Source organism: Thunnus maccoyii, chromosome 8 (assembly GCF_910596095.1).
Source record: "Thunnus maccoyii chromosome 8, fThuMac1.1, whole genome shotgun sequence".
NCBI lineage: Eukaryota > Metazoa > Chordata > Actinopteri > Scombriformes > Scombridae > Thunnus > Thunnus maccoyii.
In genome coordinates, this window is record NC_056540.1 from 30751752 (window position 1) to 30773920 (window position 22169).

At 40.6% G+C, this 22169-nt stretch overlaps 1 protein-coding gene across 3 annotated transcripts in view; it reads right to left on the bottom strand.

The window, feature by feature from the left end:
• Window positions 1-3330: 3330 nt before the first annotated feature.
• Window positions 3331-22169, bottom strand: part of slc36a1 (solute carrier family 36 member 1) — a 48180-nt gene continuing 29341 nt past the window's right edge. For all 3 annotated transcript variants that reach the window (XM_042419465.1, XM_042419464.1, XM_042419466.1), the window contains exon 12: window positions 3331-6802. In XM_042419465.1, coding sequence (XP_042275399.1) covers window positions 6528-6802 — 275 coding nt within the window. In that variant the 3' untranslated portion in view covers window positions 3331-6527. The remainder of the gene's footprint in view (window positions 6803-22169) is intronic.

Here is a 22169-nt window from a genome sequence, read left to right on the forward strand (position 1 = left end):
CAAAAAAAACATGACATATCCCCCTTTAAGAAAACACATGCAAAAGGACAAAACACAATCAACATAAATTTGACAAAAAATGCACAGCATTTAAATTAAAACAAACTCTGCAAAGTGAGAAAACACAAATACAGAAATGTGTCGTAAATACAGGAAACAAAACCAGATACATGAATGCTGCTGCTGCACAAGAAGCCACTGTTAGCTGATGGATTCACAGTAACTGACTCCAACAAAAACATCCATAAAAAACCCTTTAAACTACTCTCGCTGCATATTCCACTTCAGTTTGCCTGTATGTATGTAAGATTTGTAGCTTCCAAGTGAGGTTTGTATAATTCCCATCGTCACTAGATATTAAACCCAGTAGGAACGTTCTGAGATGAACTTTTACAACAACTGTTTACCACCTCAGCTGTCACTGCCACAGACAGTCATTACAACTATTATATAGAAATACTACATTTGTATTAGTTGTATTGTTCAGTGTGATAAAAATGCGACTGAGCTGCCATCATTTGGGTTCAACACATTTAGCGCCACATTTCTGTGTTTGTAGCAGCCTCAGAGAGCTCATTGTGGGAGTGAATGGAGCTTATTTACAATAAGGAGGTGCTGAATAGGTGTTATCAAAGTGTAATTTTTTTTTGGCTCTTCTGACAGACGGTAATAAGCGAAAACAAGAAGTCATTTCAGCAGGGTAAAGAGAAGGTGAGCTGGAAACTTATTTGTCTTTAAAATAATGTGAAAACTGACCAATGGGATATATATATAAAACTGCAAACCCCCCCACACCACACACCACACACACAGAAAGAAATCAACACAAACATCTCCACTCTAAAGGCCATTTTCACCAATGTAAAGATAAATGCATGCACATAGTCTACAACAAGCAGCTCATATAAAATGCGCAGCGCTGTTGTCTGAATACATCTGTCTACATTAGAGACTGCCCCTGCTGCCACTCGGGTTAATGAAATTCCATCTCTGGCAGTCCGTAAGAGCAGCGTGGAGCTTTACGGAGGAAAATTAACCCCAACGGACCCTTTTCTTCCACCCCCCCCCCCTTCCCAATCCAATCGGCCTCCCTCTCATTTGTATTAATTAGGCAGCAAACAGGATTATTCAGACTCTTTGTGCAGCGAATGTTGAAAAGCATTTGCACGTCAGGGACACGGAGAAGAAAACAAACTGAGCGGAGACGGTCACTAACGCTCGGCTTCAGAGCTCCCAAGGTTATTTGGCTCGGATTTACATTCTGCACGGCGCTGACGGAGACACGCCGACAGCAGGAGTTGATAACAGTTTGACCTTTTATGTTTAGTCACTATTAATGTTGACAGATGTGCATATACAGTTCTGATATTTACACAAAACCAGAAAAGTTTAACGCACATAAAATCTTATCAAAGCTTTACTGACATTCAAAACATACATTTATAAGCCTTTTCTGTGCACAAAGGCTGTGAAGTAGACGGTCAGTGACATTTTCTGAAAGAATAATAAATTACAAGTATGTGACTCGTTAAAATAATTGGAAAAAAAATGTTCCCACTGAACTCAGCAACAAGTTAGAGCAATCATTTAACTCTCAGTGGCCTTCCTCCATTCTATTAACCAGCATATTAACCTCTGGGATGGAAATTGTACGGCCACAGCCGCAAGAGCGTCCTCATGAATTTATCCTGCTGCATTAAGGACTCGTAACGACTAACAGAATGTTTTTATAAATCATGAATCTGCCTTTTTGGAAAAACTTTCCCCCCCAGATAATTGCTTCACTCTTAAGCTTGTTCAAAACAACCTGATGTAATTTCGTTCCTGTGCCGAGTCCGGCGCACGACACCGCTTAAATTAGCACAAACAGTCTCTCCACTCCACGTGAAGAGGGTGAAACACAACACTTGACGCGTTTATAACTGTGAGGTAATTCAAAAGGTCGTGTCCTCTACGTTTTTTTGTTTTCATGTCCATTTTACACAACGATGCCGGTCATGTAAGAGACGAATGACTGTCCTCTTTTTCATCAACTTTACAGACACAAAACGCATCCTTAAATGACCATATGAAATCAAAAATAAATGAAGTACACCCATGCTACATGTAATGTCTCAGCTGTGACTTACAGTGACAAATAATTCAGAAAAGCTGCTTTAGAAGACCAAAGCTGCGTTAAATGCAGACCGACAGCAGGAATAAAACTGTTTTAAAAATGAAAAAAATGAAATCTAATCCTTTAAATAAGATATAAGTTCATCAGGAGAAGGGCAGAGTGTCACCCTATCTGTCTGTTATGAACCAGATCACATGACTGAACTGCTGCAGATACAGAACATTTTTTGAGTCAACAGTAATATTTGATCAACTTGTTACTTAAATCTATTACAGGCCATTAGCTTAAACTCCAAACCTACAACTATATTATAAGAATCAGCTTAACGGTAACTGATTCCTGATAATCTCATGAACAGCATTTTATTACAAAATAACAAGACAAAGATGTGTAGCTGAGCTGTACTGACAGGCTCACGTTGATGGAGAGTGTTTCCTCGCTGAGCTGCACTAAAAAGACTGAAATGTTGGAGGAAAACCACGTGATTGTGACTGTTGAAACATCAACTTCAGGTGAACTTTAACGCTCATATGAACATGTGAATATTGCATTAAGATGCTGACAGCAGATCTGGTCACCGTCTGGACTTACGGACTGATTAGATGTTATATAAGACGGGACTTCAAATCTCAAGTGTTTCCATGGAGAAGAAGTGAAATCCCTGACCCTCGAACTCATTTCAATGTGCTTTTCTGAACAGTCCTTAATGGTTTTGACACGTGCAGGTCTGCTGCTTTACACAGCAGCTACACATCTGGTCAGAACACTCAGTGATGTTTCCCCTTTAAATCCTCAATAGAGGAGCTTCACATGTTGTAGACTAGTGTAGTTTAGCATATTTTAATAAACAAATGCATGTTTTTGTTGTGAATATTCCGTGTGTGCATTATCAAACCTCACTGTATTAATGCATTTATAGAAACAGAAATGAAAAAAGCTAATTATTGCTTATACTAATTAGTATTATTTTCCATTTACATCATTGCTGTGGATTAATTTTCCAAACAAATTCTGCAGAATTCCACTTTTAGACTTCCTGGATACGCATCCGTTAAGTCTGCAAGTCTGTAAAGCCCAGATCAAACCGAGCTGTGACCTCTGACCTTTAAAAAAAATAAGACATACTGTCCATATCTGACTTCTTCTATCACAGTAACAAGATGAAAGACTTTTGGCAGCGACCTAAAAAAAACAAACAGAGGAGCACATGTGGATAATTTTCAATGTTATTTATTCAGAGCAGGGAGTAAAAGAAATGAAAGAGTGCTAAAAATGAAAATATGTTATCTGTTTCAAGTCATTTATTAAATAAAAATCCCAAACATTTGTACTTCAGCATGTCCAATCTGATGATCTGCAGCAGTTTGACCTGGACGGTTCTGATTGGCTAAACAGTTGATTAATGAGGAAATAAAACACTTATTAACTGATCATTAGTTGCAGCCCTAAATAAAAGTGGGCAAAGTGAAATTTGTCTTCTTTGGGTAGCTGCACATCATCATCATCATTATCATCATCATCATCATCATCATCATCATCATCCTAAAGTGTCCAAGTGGGAAGTTTGGAGAAAATTCTCATTCAAACTGTTTTCTCTCATAAATCCATTCATAGTTGATCTAAAAAGGGAAAAAAATACTTATTTTACCATTTAAAAGAACATTTTTGTGTGCAAACAAATACTTGTGCAGCAGATGTATATATACTGTACACAAAAACAAACATTTGCAACTTGCAGCTGCGATGCAAGCCGACAGCTGTTACAAATCCTTTACGCGTAAGGCTCATAGTTTTTTTTTTTTTTTTTTAACCACGCCAAAAAAATAAAAAATAATAAGCCCTCTTTATACTGCCACATAAACACTGACGACACACAACAAGTACAGAAGCTTCATGATGAACTTACAGTACATGTCGGCTTTAGTCTGCCTACCGAGGCAGGATGGATGGGCTCGTTTTAAGAATCTCGTAACAACCTACAGCTTGTGATTTAAACTGGAAGTATTATATCATACATTACAGGTGAGGCTCTGCATGTAATATACACATTATATTATATTACTGAAACTACAATTTTAAGGGTCGTTAGTTGTACATCTTTAAAAAAAAATGCATGCTGTTTGAATAAAAAAAAAAAAAAAAAATCTATTGAAAAATACCCAACCATTAATTTAGTAAATACATTAAAACATAAAAACACATAAGAAAATAATCAGATCCAAAAAAATAAGTTTTAAAGACAAGAACAAAAGGTGTTAACACAGAAGAGCTCCTACGTGAATACAGTAAAACTACGTCTGGAGTTTGTTGTCTGCCATGTTTGTTTGTTGTTCTAGGGTTGGGTTGGATTTTATTGATTCTGATTGTGCTCATAACTTCTTATTAAATCCTGATTCCCCATCGTTTCTATTCACACGTAGAATAGAAACTATGATAAGTTGACCGTGAATAAAAAAACACACTTTACTTGCGTTATCAGCACTTTTAGGCTGCAGAAAAACATCAAAATTGTCATAAAAGACCAGATAATTTATGATTCCTTTGTGTTTTAAAAAGGTAACATAAAGATAATGGATGTTTTCTATTTGTGTTTACTTGAGTCAGCACTGTCATACTTCCTTCCTGCATTTAATTATTTAGGTACTTAAAAAATTGAGACTCTGTATTTCATAATTACAACATCTAGATCTCTTGTGTTTTACTTAGTATCTCATAATTACACAAGCTGGATTTTGTAAATATGAAAAAAGGTAAATCATCAATCACCATCTGAGAAGACAGAACCTTTTATTTCCACCTCTGAAGCTTCGGAAGATAAAGATGCCTTTTCACTAATATTTTGTTATTCCGATAATACAGTAAAAATGTCGCAGTGTCATACTTCCTTCCTGCATTTCATTATTTAGGTACTTAAATTTAGCCATTTTTCTAAAAATTTGAGACTCTGTATTTCATGATTACAACATCTTTATCTCTTTTATTTCCACCTCTGAGGCTTTGGAAGATAAAGATGCTTTTTCATTAATATCTTGTAATTCTGATAATACAGTAAAAATTTCAGATTAAATGGCAGGATACTCCAGCTCTTTTAGTCTTTTTCACTGTTTCAATATTAACTTTTTTAATGTCTCTTGCTGTTTGCAGTGTTTCCCAAATAAACTCGAACCGAAAACTGAAATCCAATAAAACTGTGTGCAGTGTTATGACCAATAACCTCACGCTAATGTAGCGTCTGATCTTAGGAGTTATTGTGTGTAAAGATCACTCTGATAAAAAGACAAAACTCCAGGAGAGATATTGCTCTCATGAACTGCTCGCTGCAGATTTTTTTGAAACATTATGAGACACATGAGTCATAATTATGAGATAAGGTCTCGTATTTCGTTTTCTTTGCTGAATCCAATACGCTTCCCTACGTTCAAACGGGTCTTGTGCATATTTTAAAGCCTAACACACATGCTTTGACGCATACGCTGATGTAGACAGACGGCCGGCAGCAGATCATATCGTCACCTCGCCGTCAGGATTTGATAAGTGAAAATGAAAAGCACATTTTCTTCCAAGAACCCGCTGGTTCTTATTAACAGGGACTGGTTCCAATTCAGAACCGTTTCGACACCCAACCCTATTTCGTTGTAGGTTTTTGTTAGAAACCCCCCCTCAAAGATCACTGTTTTTATATTACAGTTACCTCATTGAAGGTTTGTGTAATGTGTCATCTATGTCAAAGTAGTGCGCCGTTTTACTGAATAAGGCATAAATCAAAGTGCAACAAAAAAATGTTTGTTTTTTTTTCCTTTTTTTCTAAATGAGGTGTTGGGTGGTTGGTGTAACTGAAAACGCTCTAAATGAAAAGCCATTTGAGCCGAGGGTTAAAAGTCTGCACAACAGCTTCTAATCTGGATGTTAAAAAAAAAGTTTGAAAGACCAAATTGTTACCAGTTTGTGAGGTAGTTTGAATCTTTGACTAAAACATAAACACATCGATATATTCAGGCTGTCGAAATGATAAACTCTCTCTACAAACATGCCCTCTATTATATCTTTTGAAGGAATCATTTAGCTTTTACCAGAATAACTATGTTACCGTTACATTGCACTAAGTGGCTGGACTTGATGAAATGTAAGTAATTGCCAGTAGGTACGTATGACAGACATAACGGGACACTGTGGTATAATGGTGCAGCACATTATGAAACAAGACACCAATTCACCACGAATCTGTACAGCTTCATACTGCTAAAACACGGGATCGATTCATCCGATTAAACGGCTGCCGCATCCGAGCAGTAGCAAATCAAAGACGTGAAGGAAAAAACTTTAAAAATGTGCCCTAAAACGGTTTTCCGATCGGCCCCCGGGGTGGGGGGGGCGGGGTTTACTTCCACCTGCCGACAGTCATTTCATTCCATCACTGGACCATGTAGGAGGAGAACGTCTCTTCGTGTTTGTGTACGTTGCGGTTGATGATCTCCTCGATGGCGATGTAGGTTCCCGTGAGGAATCCCACCAACCCGATCAGGCTGATGACGACGTTCTTGACGGTCACCAACGGCGACAGGCCCTCGGTGTGAAACGTTATGATCTGGAGGATTGGCGGGAAGATCAGCGCCAGGAAACTGCTGCTGACCGAGCCGACCAACGAGATGACCAGGTCCAGCTCCGGTATCAGGATGGCGAGAGCACCTGGAAGACAGAAGAGAGAGAGAGAGAGAGAGAGAGAGGATGAGAGAGAGATTCTTCTGGTCCTCAGCTAAGAGGCGCGGTTACGAGGTGCGCTCAGGGATAAAATTAAATTTGGTTAATAGATTTTTTTTTGACTGGATTATTTGTCATGGCTACACATAAAATATCAATCAACTCCAGCTGCTGTGTAGCAGCTGCAGTGAAAATGCCCACTTCAATCCTGCAACTTCTAATTAAAACTCGGACAGTATTTCCTTTCTGAAGATGTTTATTTGCCAAGTGTTACTTTGTTGTTCTTGAGCAATGATGACTAAGAAAATGTGTCATATGTTACTGGAATCATTATTGCTTGTTGCTCACAATCTGCAGATGAAAATGAATGTAAGTTTCAAGCCAGAATCATATTAGTAAGCACCCAGATTGCAGGTTTGTCAGACATCTGAATAAGTATCGGCGATTAACTTTCACAGTCGTCAACATTTTTCGATCATCCTATCATTGCTCTCTATTGCTGATGATCCAGCAGATGCAGGAAGAGCAATTTAGACTCACAATCAAATCTGCAGAGCTCAGCACGTTCTCAAATAGATAACAGACTCTAATAAAACAAAAATCAACTCAACGGCTCCAACATAAAGTCCACAACACAACATAATTAACTAGTGTCGGTTAATCTACAGTAGATGTTTTATGTTTTAATCAGAATTTCAGCTTTTCTATTATGTTGTCACAGCACAAAGCAAAAAAACAGTCTCTTTACATCATGCGACACTGATCAATTCAACTAAACTTAAAGAAGAGACTGTGACTGTGAATACAGAAAATGAGAAGAAAACAGCCTGGTTTCATTGTTTGACCCATCCAGTCTCTTATTTTTAAATCAAAAATCTCAAGAGATTGAAAAATAAACAGTTCTGTTCTGTTTACACACCAACTCTGTCATGGTCGTTTGTCATAAATGATTTCGGAACTGTCACAGCCGACTGTGACAGTGAACTGTGAGCTTTTCAGGATAACTCGCAATTAGAAGAGTTATTTCAAGCATCTTTACTAATGTCTAAAACTGTTGCTGTTCCTGACATCAGTAAAAAGTTTGTGGAACTGAAGGTGGAAGTCAGAACAACCCAACATGTGACAGTTTCTTCACTTTCATCTACTCTAGGGCTGAGTATGAGTTGGAGAAATGAGGTGAACTGTGATTGGGGAATAAAGGCGGCTGAGAGAAGAGGAGTCGTGGCGAGACAATACAGGTGTGATTGTGGGGACTGTTTTTCCAGGTGATGGCGGGAGCGGTGACCGTGCTGCTACGGTCGCCGGGGATCCACATCACCTTCACATGTTGCCATGGATACAGGCATAAACAGTGACAGGCAGCCGTTATAGGACAAAACAAGCGCCCCGCTCTGACACGGCCGACGTGTGTGTTACTGTCCTACTGACACACACACACACACACACACACACACACACACACACACACACACACCACGGCGGCGATACACACTCCTCATCTCCCCGTCCTGTCCGTTACCATTTCTCCGTGGTGAGCGGAGAGGATGGGTTGGGTGTTCTTGTTCACTCTGTACGTCGGACACCCATTACCAGCGGCTGATAAAAGACTCTTTGAACCATAATCAATTGCCCGCCGCCGCGTGTTCACAAAGCCCTGTCAAATTAACCTATGGGGCGACGGCAAGGTCGAGCTTTCATGTGACAAGTACGGCGAAGGCACATCGCCGCCACATGCTCTCGGGGAGTAAACCTGTCACTTTTAGGAAAAGGCCCTCGCCGTTGAAGGGTGCTCTTCAAAGTACATTTGAAGCTTTCCGAGCCATCAAACAAGGCAGGCGCAGCAGTGAAGGAGGATGGCGAGCGGGATGGGGAGGGGAGGGGTAGGGAGACGGGGAGGGGCAGGGCATACCTAAAGAGCGTGCTGAGCTTTCATAGCAAATAAACCGCGAGGCTGTAGCTAAAAGGCTGGCTGCTATCCCCTGAGAAAGCGGGTAGAGCGTGGATCATCAGGCAGCTTCAAAGGGCTGAAGAGGGGATGCTGCGAGCACACTAATTTGGCCGTACAACCTCCGATCTTACACAAGCAAAGAAAAAAAAAAAAAATACTCCACTTTCTTCCTGTAAGCCTGCTGGGGCCTTGGTATGCTGGAGAGCGCTCCACACAGTGAAACAACCCCTTCAGAGAACGACAAAGACGTTGGAGAAGAGGAAAAAAACGTAATGATGAAGGTTTTTTTGATGTTGGGTAAAGTTTCAGAGCGTTCGATAGAGCCAAGGTGAATGAGTGACCTCGTCGACGGTGCACTTTCTAGGTTCGGTCATCGGATCTGCAAAGCTGCAAGTGTTTGTGAGGATGAGAAAGCCATGAAAGTGTGCATATAGTAGAACTCCTGAGCTGCAGATGCTCCTTAAATTAAGTAAATTAAACATAAATAAATACATGAACAACCGATACAAACCTCTATGTAGCACTTTTGCTTGAATCAGATGGAAAATGCAGACAGTGGATAAAAGAGAGAAAGAGTTCCCACAGTTTTTAAATGCCATGTGGTTGTATATAGCAAGGTGACTTTTGGTTGAGACCAGGTGAAGAAAGGTTGCACTTATCTAAATATGAGAAGCTGCAGGTGTAAATAACTCTCTTTAGATCATTGAGAGGTTAAAAGATTACGGTTTTTTAGTGTCTTTTAACTGCAGGAACTCCGGCATTTCTTCATAAATGGAGAAGCTAAAATTTAAAGCGCTCATCAAAGATTTCTAACAAAATGTTTGACATTAGGAGATTTGGAAATCCGCTTCAATGGAGAACCAAATACAGAATATCAAGGTCGACTATTATCCTAATTCAGCCGTGATGACTAAATATTTGCAGTATGGGGTGTGGATGTCGGTATAATCAGTTGTGTGATGTGCATGAGTGGTAGATGTGTGTGTGGGTGCTGTACAAAGCAAACTAAGGCAACATGACTAAACCAAATCAAAGTGGGTAACTGGAGGGAAGAACAGAGAGCTGCAATCAGCAACAAGCAGTCAGAGGAAGAGTGAGAGGAGCTGCTAGTAGCGGCCAGGTTTTATCACCTGGGAACACCAGTGCCAGGTGTTCCCAGCTGGGCTAATGAGCCACCTGTGGAGCAGAGCAGACACACAGGTGAATAAACAGTAAAACAAGATGACAGAGGTCATCGCAAGACTCAGAGGGGGACGGAGGGATGCGGGCCGCCTTTAGATCGCCAGCGGGCCGTTTCTGAACTGAAGCCACAACTCCGCCTGGAGAGACAGCTCCTCAGCCAAGTGGAGTCAATTTCCTCCAGAGCCATAAAGCAAAGGGCAACAGCAGGGGGGGGGGATCATCTGATGTTGGATCAAAGATTGGCCGAGAGCGCCGCAGTTTCCTTTTCTCCGCAGTCAACCAGGACGTACTAGACGCCGTCCTAGAATCTTCACCTCGCCGCAAGCAATCACCAGGCAGGAAGGAGCCGCAGGGCCGGGCCGCCTCGTGCTCGGTCACACGGGAGCTGGCTTTCATCTGGCACACCCGCAGCTGGCTGATCCGCTGCTCAGTGGACTGCAGGTCATTAAATATGGAGGGAAGCTCAGTCTCCCCCCGACAGACTCCCGGGCTGTTTTCACTGAGACCAACAACAAGTGAGCAGTCAAGGTCTGCATATGCTAATGTTAATTAGTCTGGAGTGGATCTACTCAGCGTGAAGCCAGCAGCACAAGCAGCACATAGATTAAACTTGGCTGACGCTCAAGAAAATAAAAGCTCGAGTCGTGCAAAAGTCAAAAACACCAGCCGCATAAAAAAGAGTCTCCATCATATTAATGACAGCGGTTAACCAATCCAAAACCACTTTCTCCTCACAGTTGACGGCTTTGGACAACATTTCCTGAGTAGATCTTATGTAAATGCCTCGACATGATTATTTTGTTAAGCGGAGGTGGTCTGCCACAAAGAGCTGAATGTGTCTTGTCCGGTGATCAATGCGGTAATTAGACTGGTGGTGTAAACACTCATTAAATATATGCATTTGCTGTGTGAAACTGCATCTCTGCTCTTTTCTTTCTTCCTGAGGGTAAACTTTTGTTTTTCATAAAAGTGTATAAATATTCAGGATGTTAGTGGAGGTGGTCTTTATTGGAGGCCAGGTGACTCAGCTCTGCTATAACACAGCAGGAAGATAATGAAGACAATACGTCTCATAGGGCCCGATAGTAATATGCTGATCATATACGCAGTGTGTTTATTTCATTGGAATAAAACAGTGAGTGAAACTCAGAACTCAATGTCAGCTCAACATGAAAACCATCACTAAGATTTAAAGATAAAATTATTATTTAAACATATATTTTCTATTAAGTCATTAAATTAATACTGTTTGGGTAAATAATTAAATATAAGCTAACTTAACTTTATAGTTAGGGCCGACCAGGCTCGCCTCGGATCAGCCCTTAGTTATGCTGCTATAGGCCTAGACTGCTGGGGGACTTCCCATGATGCACTGAGCTCCTCCTCTCCATCTGTATGCATTCATGTAACATCAATGCATGTCACTAACTCTGCTGCATGACGGGCCTTCTCCCCGCTGTCGCCAAGTGCTTGCTCATTGGGGAACTGTTGGGTCTCTGTAAATTAAAGAGTACGGTCTTGACCTGCTCTATATGAAAAGTGCCCTGAGATGACTTTTTGTTGTGATTTGGCGCTATATAAATAAAAATTGATTGATTGATCGATTAATCCTATCAATAAGCCTGAACTAAATCTCCTGCTCGGATAAAAAAAAACTTGGAAAGGAACAGACAGGTTGTTGGCGGAGAAAATCTTTGCTAGTCAATAAGATACAAAACTACTTTGTTGACTGAAATGACTTTTCTGCAAACAGACGTTAGATATCAGAGCTTCAAGCTCCCTGAAGAGACTAAAACAAGTCAATTAACTGTAGTCAGAAACTTAATGCCACTCTATCACTTGATAATAATAATTTATATTATCTAGAGTCCAATTGATACTGGATTTTTGAGGCAAATACTGTTATTGATATTTTAAAGTTTAATGAAGATATCAGAACAATTTACAGTTCATTGTACACTTGTCTCTGGTAGACAAGTGTAATAGCAACAGTTTCTAAAATACCTCAAACACATCTTTTAACACATATATTTTTATTACCTATCGCTTGATATATACATATACACCGATACTGAGTTTATATCTGTAAATAATATCTCATACGTCTGTTGAGTGTCTCTATTGCATGATGGGGCTTCTCCCTGTGTTGTTGAGAGCAGAGTGACTTTGCCGCAAGATATAACTTTGCTCCGTGTTGCAGATATGATTCCATCTAGAATAAATCCTTTAATGGAGAACTGAACTTGCTTTTGGCTACTGGGTTGGACAATATGTTATGTTTTTCCTCTCAAGTTATAGTACCTAAAGTGTTGCTGGAGGGGGGGTTAGTTGGTAACACATTTTTCTTCATGAACACCATCTTTCCTGACTGTCAGTAAGGAGGAGGCCATGATTTTTCCAGCCACTAGACGGTTTATTTGCCAGTCCTCCCAGTCAATGACAAATCTATAAACAGTGATGCTGCAAAAGACTTTAAAAAGTCATAAAACTCTTTGAATGTGCTGATTCGCGATTTTTCTGACGCAGTCTCATCATCACTGCCAGCAGAGTATATCACTTAACTAAACAGCCGTGATCTCTAACAATCATTAACTTGGCATCAAACAAATTTTCCTCTGCTGTTTCGTCTGAATCATTCCTCTTTCTATCTTACTTGTTGCCCCTCCATTTCTCTATCAATGTAACCTCTGGCTCACCTCCCACTTTCCCCCACCACTCCATCACCGTGTTGAGTCAGCAATCAGCTTTTTCTCCTCACTCCAATAAGCTGACAGAGGTAGAAAAACTCCACTTCAAGCCAACTGTGCTTTAGATTAGTCACGCCACAGTGTTAGCCGAGTTTCAGACGCACTGAAACTTTTTTTTTCTGCCGAGAAATGCTGTAGCAGTGGAAGTGGTGTCATGGCTGGTGGTACCATGGTGGTTGACCGGGTAATTTCTGCTTAATTCTAGTGTGATTAAACGATTTGGCGATTGATTGACAACAGTTTAGATCCTCCACTTTGGTGCAGACTGAAATATTATGAAAAGTATTGAAGCCTTTGCTGACAGAGTGACTGGATCTGCATGAAGGGGCACAAAAAAAAAAAAAGTAATAATAGGGACTGAAAGGGAGAAAATTCACCACCGTGGAAGAAATCCAGGAAGAAACGCAGGATGCTCTGAACAAAGTGACAAGAGATGACTGAAGGAAATGTTTCCAGGAAATGGGAGATAGAAGCGCATCGTATCTCAAGGAGAGCACATTGGAGAGGATTAGAAAGGTGCTACTGAAAGCTTTATAATTTGGGTTCCCACTCGTATGTAGCCGTCCAGTCACAGTAATCATTTGGTCTATAAAATGTAAGAAAAAGAGTGAAAATGTGATGTTCAAATGTGGTGATCCAGCAATAATTACCCACAGCTCAAAGTGATGTCTTTAAATATTTTGTTTTGTCCACCAACAGTCCAAAACCCAAAGAGATATTCAGTTTATTATCAGTATATGACAGAGAAAAGCATCAAATACTCACATCTGAGAAAAAAAAGAACTAAAACGATTAACAAAATAGTTGCAAAATTAATATTTTGTCGATCAATCGACTATTTGTTGCAGCTCTACAACTTTCTGTCATTTCTAATTTAAATGTTGCTGTAGATAACCACACAGCTGTCGTTATTAACGTGTATTTTGATCCTAAATTATCATCATATACAAAATAACCCTGCTCAGTTTTTGCCATTTCGTTACAGGGAGGAGGACGACTTCAGACAGTTTAACAAACTTTATTTGTACTTTGCTGTTACTGGGGAAAGTGAAGTGTTGTGGACTTTACCTTAACAGTCCTTTGTATACACCTCAAGCTAATATGAGTCACCACGGCTCAAGCACAAAATAAAAAGAATTTCCACTTGACTAAGAAACACTATATGTGGGCAGGTGGGAGGGGGGGTATATCTAGCGGGGGGCTCATAGAAAAGTACAAACATTTCCTCGCAATGCAATTACAAAACTTTTGTTGGAGGGGGTTGGCTGTCCTTGCAAATCTATTCCTTCTCTTTTTCCTCTACAAATGGCTAGAATTTCTTAGGAAATTAAATTGATTATTTCAGCCCTTAGGATACATTGGAAGAGCAATCAAAACCTTTGGCCGAGCGGGAAACAGGATGTACACTCATCAAAAGTTACAGATTCAATTTATCGTGGCTCTTGGTTCTTTAAAATTACAAAAAGTACAAGGTAAAAGAAGTTTTATTTTTTTAATTTAATCTTTATTTTCACTGGGAAAGCCTCGGTGAGATGAAAAATCTCTTTGTAGGCAGCAACAACACTGAGCTACAGACAACAGAAGACAAACATAGATCTCAATATGATCAAGTGCTTTGATTTGATGTCTTTGATTAGTTGAAAATTAAAGCTGAGATTGTGTGGTAGCATCAATACATGGTTAGCTGTACTGGTGACTAAAGAGAAACCTCTGTTTTAGGGCAATATATCAATATAATATCGATATCCTGATATGAGATATCGTCTTAGATTTTGGATATCGTAATATCGGTTTTAAAGCCTGCATTACGGTAAAATGATGTCATTCTCTCTGTTTTATAAGTCTGGGAGGTTTGGAGTTTAGTTTCACTCCTACTCACCCGTTTGTACAACAACAAAGAGCCACAGTGAGGTGAATAGCTGCAGACGACGGGCTCTAAACCAGCACAACTGCAACGTGTCATCAAGGTATAAACACCTACGCGAAGGCCGCATTGAGTCTGCGTGACATAATGCAGCCCTCTTATTCATTCATTGAATATGGACTGGGCTGTTTTTGCTCTGAATCCTCGTTAAGAGGAATCTCTCTTCAAGACAGTAATTACAACACATTATGAGTAACGCCTTGGATAACCTTTAAATACATGCTGATATTCCTAAATTCAATATACTAAAATAAACAAGATGAAATGAGATATGCTTAATCGTAGATCACTATAGCAGACTTGTCCACCCTAATTTAAAAACACTTCAGTTAGATGCTGAACAAAAGCAGCGATCTATACTGAGGTTTGGAATTGATCAGCTTTGTTTTAGTCTCAGCTTTCTATGCACATCTTTCTCCTCACCTGACCAATACAAATATATGAGTGTCTATGTCAGCCAGGTGTCTTTAAAGTGGGCAAAAGAAAGAATGGAAATGGTCTAGGGAGGAAATGGCTTTAAAAAAAAAAAAAAACATACAGTCAGAGATGCTCACAGGCATTCCTGCCTCCTCAAATGATATTGGCCAGCTCATGAAAAATCCATTTGATATGCAGAATGCCTTTCTGACACGTCGCACTGATGTTAAGTTTAAGTGCACAGAAATAGCAGCACAAAAAGCCTACAGACACATGCTTTAAAAGAATAAACGATCCAGAGCTTTACCAAAGCAATCAAAGCACACTATGTGTGAACATGTTATTTTATCGTTGCACTCGAGTGAAAAAAAAAAAAAAAAAAAGGCAAACCAGAGCATAAATGTATATCCGCTGCACGGACCAAAGAGCTCAAATTAAACGTCAAGTAAAAACAAGGACGTATTACTTTATTATGGCGGAGTCTGTAAGGAGTGTGAAGTACCGAGGCGTACACAAACACACCTCTCGGTGCTGATCTTAAATAAGAGAGATTTAGCCTTCAACAGCCGCCTGGATTTTAATGCGTGAGCAGGGTAATAAGTGCCAACGGAGAGAGAGAGAGAGCGCAATGTGTGTGTTTGTGTGAACGTGTGTGTGTGTGTGTGTTTGTGAGGAAAAAGGGCACAGCGTGGCCTTCAGGGGTGGATTTACAAAAAAAAAAAAAAAAAAAGCAGAAGACTGTTTACCTTATTTTTTGCAAAGATGACAATTGTGGAAAATGATTGCTCTAAATTGCATGGCTGTGAGGGAAAGTATGATAAAGTATGCTTGTTTAGAGGCTGGTTTCATGAATAAATCCATATCAAATCTCTTCTGAAACTCTGATTTTTGAAATAATTGACGTACATCTTGATCAAAATGGAAAGCAGGCCACGGAGCGAGCAATCATGTTTCCTAGATAAGATGGAAGAGTTTATATCTTATTGAGGACAAACCGGTCATGAGCCTTAGTGGTGACAGAAGCAGGGGAGTACATTTATATTTCTGCCTTCAAAACCAGCAAACAGAAAATCTGAGCAAAGATAGAAGGATGAGAACATTCTCCTGTCACTCAACGGCTCACTTTCAGGTGACCTTCGATGGAAATGTAAAGCAATGTGTTGTAACTCGGCGGAAACGGTGTTCAATCATCTCAAAATACAGGGAGACACATATGCCATCAGAAGAAGAATGAGGGTAGAAAGGACACAAACAAGTAAACAAACTAAACTATATGTTCTGGTACCTTTCTGTCTTTCTTTGTAGCATTTTCTACAACAACAATATATTGAAAGTTGGTCGTCCTGTTTGACATTCTGCTGACTGCTGTGTATAAAGCTGCACTGCAGTTTTTCAACAGTTGCTGCAGATGAGCAGACTCTCAAAAACTTCTAAACTTCTGTCATGTCACCGTATTATTAAAGCTACACAGAGCGTGCTCATATTACCCGACTCAGCTGGCGTGAGACGCTTTATACCGAAAGAGGATGGAGCGAGTCAAAGATCAAATGTTGGTGACTTAAGCTTCTCTCTCTGGAGGGAGAGGGAGAGAGAGAGAGAGAGAGAGAGAGCTTACTTTCTGATTGGGAGCTTGTTACGTTTCTTGTTCTTCGATCTCTTGACTCCTGTCTTCAGAGATTTGCCATCAGAGACCACAGAATGAAATTTGGTCGAATAAAAAGAAAATCTTGAGCTTCTAAATAAGAGCTTCTAGGAGACTTTTCTCTTTGTATCACTTTGTGATATAGGTCGATAAAGTGGCAACAGAATTTTTGTCTTTTGGATCTTAGGTTATGTTTAAACTGATATTAGCACTGTGTGAAAAATGCAGCCCCCACATTCATTTCAATAATTTCATGAGACCGCTGCGTTGGTGGTGGTCCATTAGCAGGAGTGACAACACGAAGTGCTACGGTGGAAAAAAAAACAACCCACACACACACACACACACACACACACACAATGTCGTCTGGCAGAAAGCTGAACCTTGCAGTGTTTTGGTCTCTGATAAGGCTTCAAACTCATGGATCTCTCAACTCAAACCTGCCTTCTGTATTTCATCCAAGGATGCTGACGCAACATCCGCAGTGCTGCGTTTCATGTGAAGGCCTGGTCAGGTGTCAACTCTGGGCTTGTGGGAGGCTTAACAATGCATATGGCTCAGTGAGGACAACAAAAGGAAAGCAGAAGGGTCAGAGCGATGGCCTACAAAAGAAGGAAAACAACCACGACTCCGCATGGGGTGGATTGAAACGCAGACTGGGTCATATGAGATTTCTAAGACTGATATAGCTCACTGATATTACATGTAGTTTAATAAAAAAATACATTTAATATGTTCAAAATACATAACTACTTTAATACGATGCATTTTGAGTTGGATAAGTTGTGGACAGGGACGCTTCGGAGCGGCTGCTGGCCGTGGGGGTCCTCCTCGAGAAAGAGGAGGACGACCCAGAGGAGTTCAAGACGGCTGTGACGACGGCGAGGAGGTGACGCTCCCCCGAGACTGACGCCAAGGAGAGCGACTCCTCCCGAGCTCTGATGGTGGGAGACTGAGAGGAAAGTTTGAGGGAAGATAAGCTAGAAGAGGACGTGAAAGAGAGGCGGAGAAAGCGAGTAGCTCTTGGTTGAGCTATAGCTAATGTGAGAGTAAATGTTTTGGATGAAACAAGAGGGAGTTTCAGAATAGGATTTGGTGGTAGTGAGTAAAAACAAGTAGACAGGAAACTAACAAATTACATGAAGTTTAGGCCTAAATAAACAAGGGGTGGTGCTTCACAAGGTCCAGAGAGGTTGAAACTGGACCGGGTGAAGCTCCATCGGTTTGGCTCTGCAGCGAGCACCACTTGGATTGTTTACCTTATGTTGCAAAAATGACAATTATGAAAAATGATTGCTGTAAATTGCATTGCTGCGAGGGAAAGTATGATAAATAAGGGATGTTTTCTGCTTGTTTAGAGCCCGGTTTCATGAATAAATCCATATCAATCTTTTTCTGAAACTGTGATTTTGAAGTAATTGACGTACATCTCGAGCAAAATGGAAAAGCAGGCTGCGGAGCGAGCAATCATGTTTCCTGGATAAGATGGAAAAGTTCATATCCGACAGAGGACGAACCGGTCATGAGCCTTAGTGGTGACAGAAGCAGGGGAGTGCATTTATATTCCTGCTTGAAAACCAGCAAACAGAAAATCTAAGCAAAGGTAGAGGGATGAGAACATTCTCCTGTCACTCAACGGCTCACTTTCAGGTGACCCTCAATGGAAATGTAGAGCAATGTGTTGTAACTTGGCGGAAACAAACAGTATTCAATCATCTCAAAATACAGGGAGACAAAAAAATAAAACACATATGCCATCAGAAGTGTGTTGTGTGTCTGGAAAACATGATGAAACGGGGTAGAAAGGTCGCAAACAGTCAAATAAGTAAACAAACTAAAGTATATGTTCTGGTACCTTTCTGTCTTTTTTTGCAGCATTTTCTACAACAACAATATATTGAAAGTTGGACAGTCGTATGTGTTTGACATTCTGCTGACTCCTGTGTATAAAGCTGCACTGCAGTTTTTCAACACTTACCTCTTGCTGCAGATGAGCAGACTCTCAAAACTTCTAAACTCCTGTCATGTCACCGTATTATTAAAGCTACACAGAGCGTGCTCATATTACCCGACTCAGCCGGCGTGAGAGGCTTTATACCGAAGGAGACTTTTCTCTTTGTATCACTTTGTGATATAGGTCGATAAAGTGGCTGCTGAAATTTTGTCTTTTGGATCTTAGGTTATGTTTAAACTGATATTAGCACTGTGTGATAAATGCAGCCCCCACATTCATTTCAATAATTTCATGAGACCGCTGCGTTGGTGGTGGTCCATTAGCAGAGGTGACAACACAAAGTGCTACGGTGGAAAAAAAACAACCCACACACACACACACACACACACACACACAATGTCGTCTGGCAGAAAGCTGAACCTTGCAGTGTTTTGGTCTCTGATAAGGCTTCAAACTCATGGATCTCTCAACTCAAACCTGCCTTCTGTATTTCATCCAAGGATGCTGAAGCAACATCCGCAGTGCTGCGTTTCATGTGAAGGCCTGGTCAGGTGTCAACTCTGGGCTTGTGGGAGGCTTGACAATGCATATGGCTCAGTGAGGACAACAAAAGGAAAGCAGAAGGGTCAGAGCGATGGCCTACAAAAGAAGGAAAACAACCACGACTCCACATGGGGTGGATTGAAACGCAGACTGGGTCACATGAGATTTCTAAGACTGATATAACTCACTGATATTACATTTAGCCAAAAATACACAATAATTGTAATACATTTCAATAGGCCAGAATATGTTGAGCAGCCCTGATCTAGACGCAAAGAGTGAGACAACAGAATGACAAGAACTCTGAGGGAGAAAGGCCGAGAACAGAGAGAAGGCAGGAGGAGGAGGAGGAGTGGAAGTGAGGGAAGATGGAGTTGGAGGGCGAGGCTGACCTTCCCCATCCGGCAGGAGATCCATGCTAAAGACAGAAATCCTCAGGCTGACCTGTCTGCTCGCAGTCCAGCTACTCTGGCTGTGCTTCTTTTAGCTCAGCTGACACACTCAGTGGGCTGTGGTTTGGATGTTTGGGGACAGAGGTTGTCATTCAAAGATAAGGCTAGTTTAAAAAAACGTGACTTGCACTTTCGGACGCTGTGTTCAGACTCCCAGAAAAAAAACTGATTTATTTTTCTGATGTGACCTTTAGGACTGACTGTTCTTTCTGTCATTTGCAAGTGATCAGGTGAGACTTCAAGAATTGTTAGCATATCTGCAACGGGTGCTGTGATAATGACAAAGACATGCACGCATATGCCTGCTCATGGAAGGTTTTTCCAATTGTTTGGGACATCTTGATGTTACAGCATTCAGTTACATCTTAATGTGCTTTGCCACCTTTTTGGTAATCGTTTAGGGAAGGCCCTTACTTGTTTCGACGTGACAGTGTTCCTGTGTACAAAGCCAAGTTTAAAAAAGAAATGGTTTCCTCGGTTTGTTGTGGAAGTGCTTTACAAAAACATTAAAAGCATCGAGACAAAAAGTGCAAAAGAAACACGCCATAAAAGGACACCTGCAGTAAGAAATGAATAATTATTTGATTAATCAAAGGCGGTGGCAAACAGAGAAGTCTTCAGCTTTGATTTAAAAGAACTGAGTGTAACAGCAGACCTGCAGTTTTCTGGGAGTTTGTTCCAGATATGTGGAGCATAAAAACTGAAAGCTGCTTGTTTAGTTTTGACTCTGGGGACAGAAAGCAGACCTGTCCCAGACCACCTGAGAGGTCTGGATGGTTCAGCCAAGCCTTACCACCAAACATCAGTACTGGATCTCAGTAATACTCTTGTGGCTGAATGGGAGGAAACATCTGCAGTCAGTTGAAAACCTTCCCAGAAGAGTATAGGCTGTTATAGCAGCAGATTAATGTTCATGGTTTGTTTATTATATATTTATTAGTTATATTAACTTCATGAAAATAACCAGATTCTTCTTCTTATCACAAATGTTATAACAAAACAATCCATAGATCTCAGAAATAATGTTTCAAACTATTTCATTTTAAGATCATTTTGTGGTCAGACAAAGTGGGCAAATACTAATGGAGAAATATTTTTATGATGCTATATCAATAAGGACAAATAGATGTTTCCTACAGTAAGTTCATGCCATCAGCCCACATCTGATCTTTGAATCACTGCCTCTCACGGACACAAGGGAATTCAGAAGAGCTGAAACAGGCGCAGAAAGCAAAGGCCAAACAACAAGAGGTGAATCAGCTCCACAAGACGTAAAGGTGAATGTGTGCACACATCATGTTTCTGAAAGGGTAAAAATATGACAGCACTACAGTCCAACAACATGCAGCATGCATTCCCAGTGGCATGCCACCTTTGTGCCACAGTGCTCCAGGATGAAGTACAAAAAAACCAAAGAGAAGAAGAGGAGGCTCACGCGACATCCTCATGTCCTTTCTTGTTCCCATCAACAGCTTAACAACACACGCTAGCTGCTCAGCTCAAGCCTGTGGCAAAGTGACTCAGACAAAGGAAGCAATTTCAAAGCAAAAATGAAATGACCATTGCAGCCAATATAGCTGCTATAAAAGCAGGAAACAAAACACTGAATTTCTTTCATGGCTTCTTTCTCAGTGATGTATGGGTGAATATGACTTGATTATTTAAAGCTCTTTTAAAGAGGGGGTATTATAGAAGGCAAGAACTGTCTAGACTTAGGGTTAGATTTCCCTTTAGAGGTGTTATTAAAGCCGCTATGTGGAGAATTTCTGTGTGATTCAAGTATCTTTCAAATGATCCTGATGGTAGTAGTTTTTGTTTGTAGAAAAATGACAAAGGCAGTGAAAATTGGTGCAATCTATGTGTTTCTTACAACCTATTCATCTGCGTCCTCAGCTAGGATCAGCAGGACGAAGGGGCGGGGTGGGACGTTTATTGGAGGGAATTGCTGTCAGCTACAGTGTCTTTTTGATACTACCACTGGGAGTTCAAATCCAGAAGCTTTCAAACGATACGCATAGGTACTATAACACTGAATGAAATGACTCTGTAATGTCAAAGTGTTGCTAGAACCACTAATCCAACTGAGAATCAACACTTCAGATACTGTTTTGGTTGGCCGGTTCATAAGTTCGATGAGAAAACGAGAAGAAGAAGATCATATTTCTAGCAAGCTACAGAGATTTAAAATAAGTTAACATTGGGGAGTTTACCTTGAACTGCATTGAACAATATCTTTATATGAACAATGGGTCAAATGACTATATGCGGTCTGACGGGGCTGTTCTCTGGACGAGCCCCCAGAAATTTATCACCCACCTCTGCTGTTCCCCTCAAGCTCTACAGAGCTTTTTTAGCGTCTTTCACCTGCTTGTTTTGGTTTTCTGTCCTGCATGCTATTCAACTTGATAGGTTGATATTGTTGGGCAGCTGTGGCTCAGGAGATAGAGTGGGTCGTCCACTAATCGGAAGATCGGTGGTTCGATTCCCAGCTCCTCCAGTCCTCATGTTGATGTGTCTTTGGGCAAGATTCCCCGAATTGCTCCTGA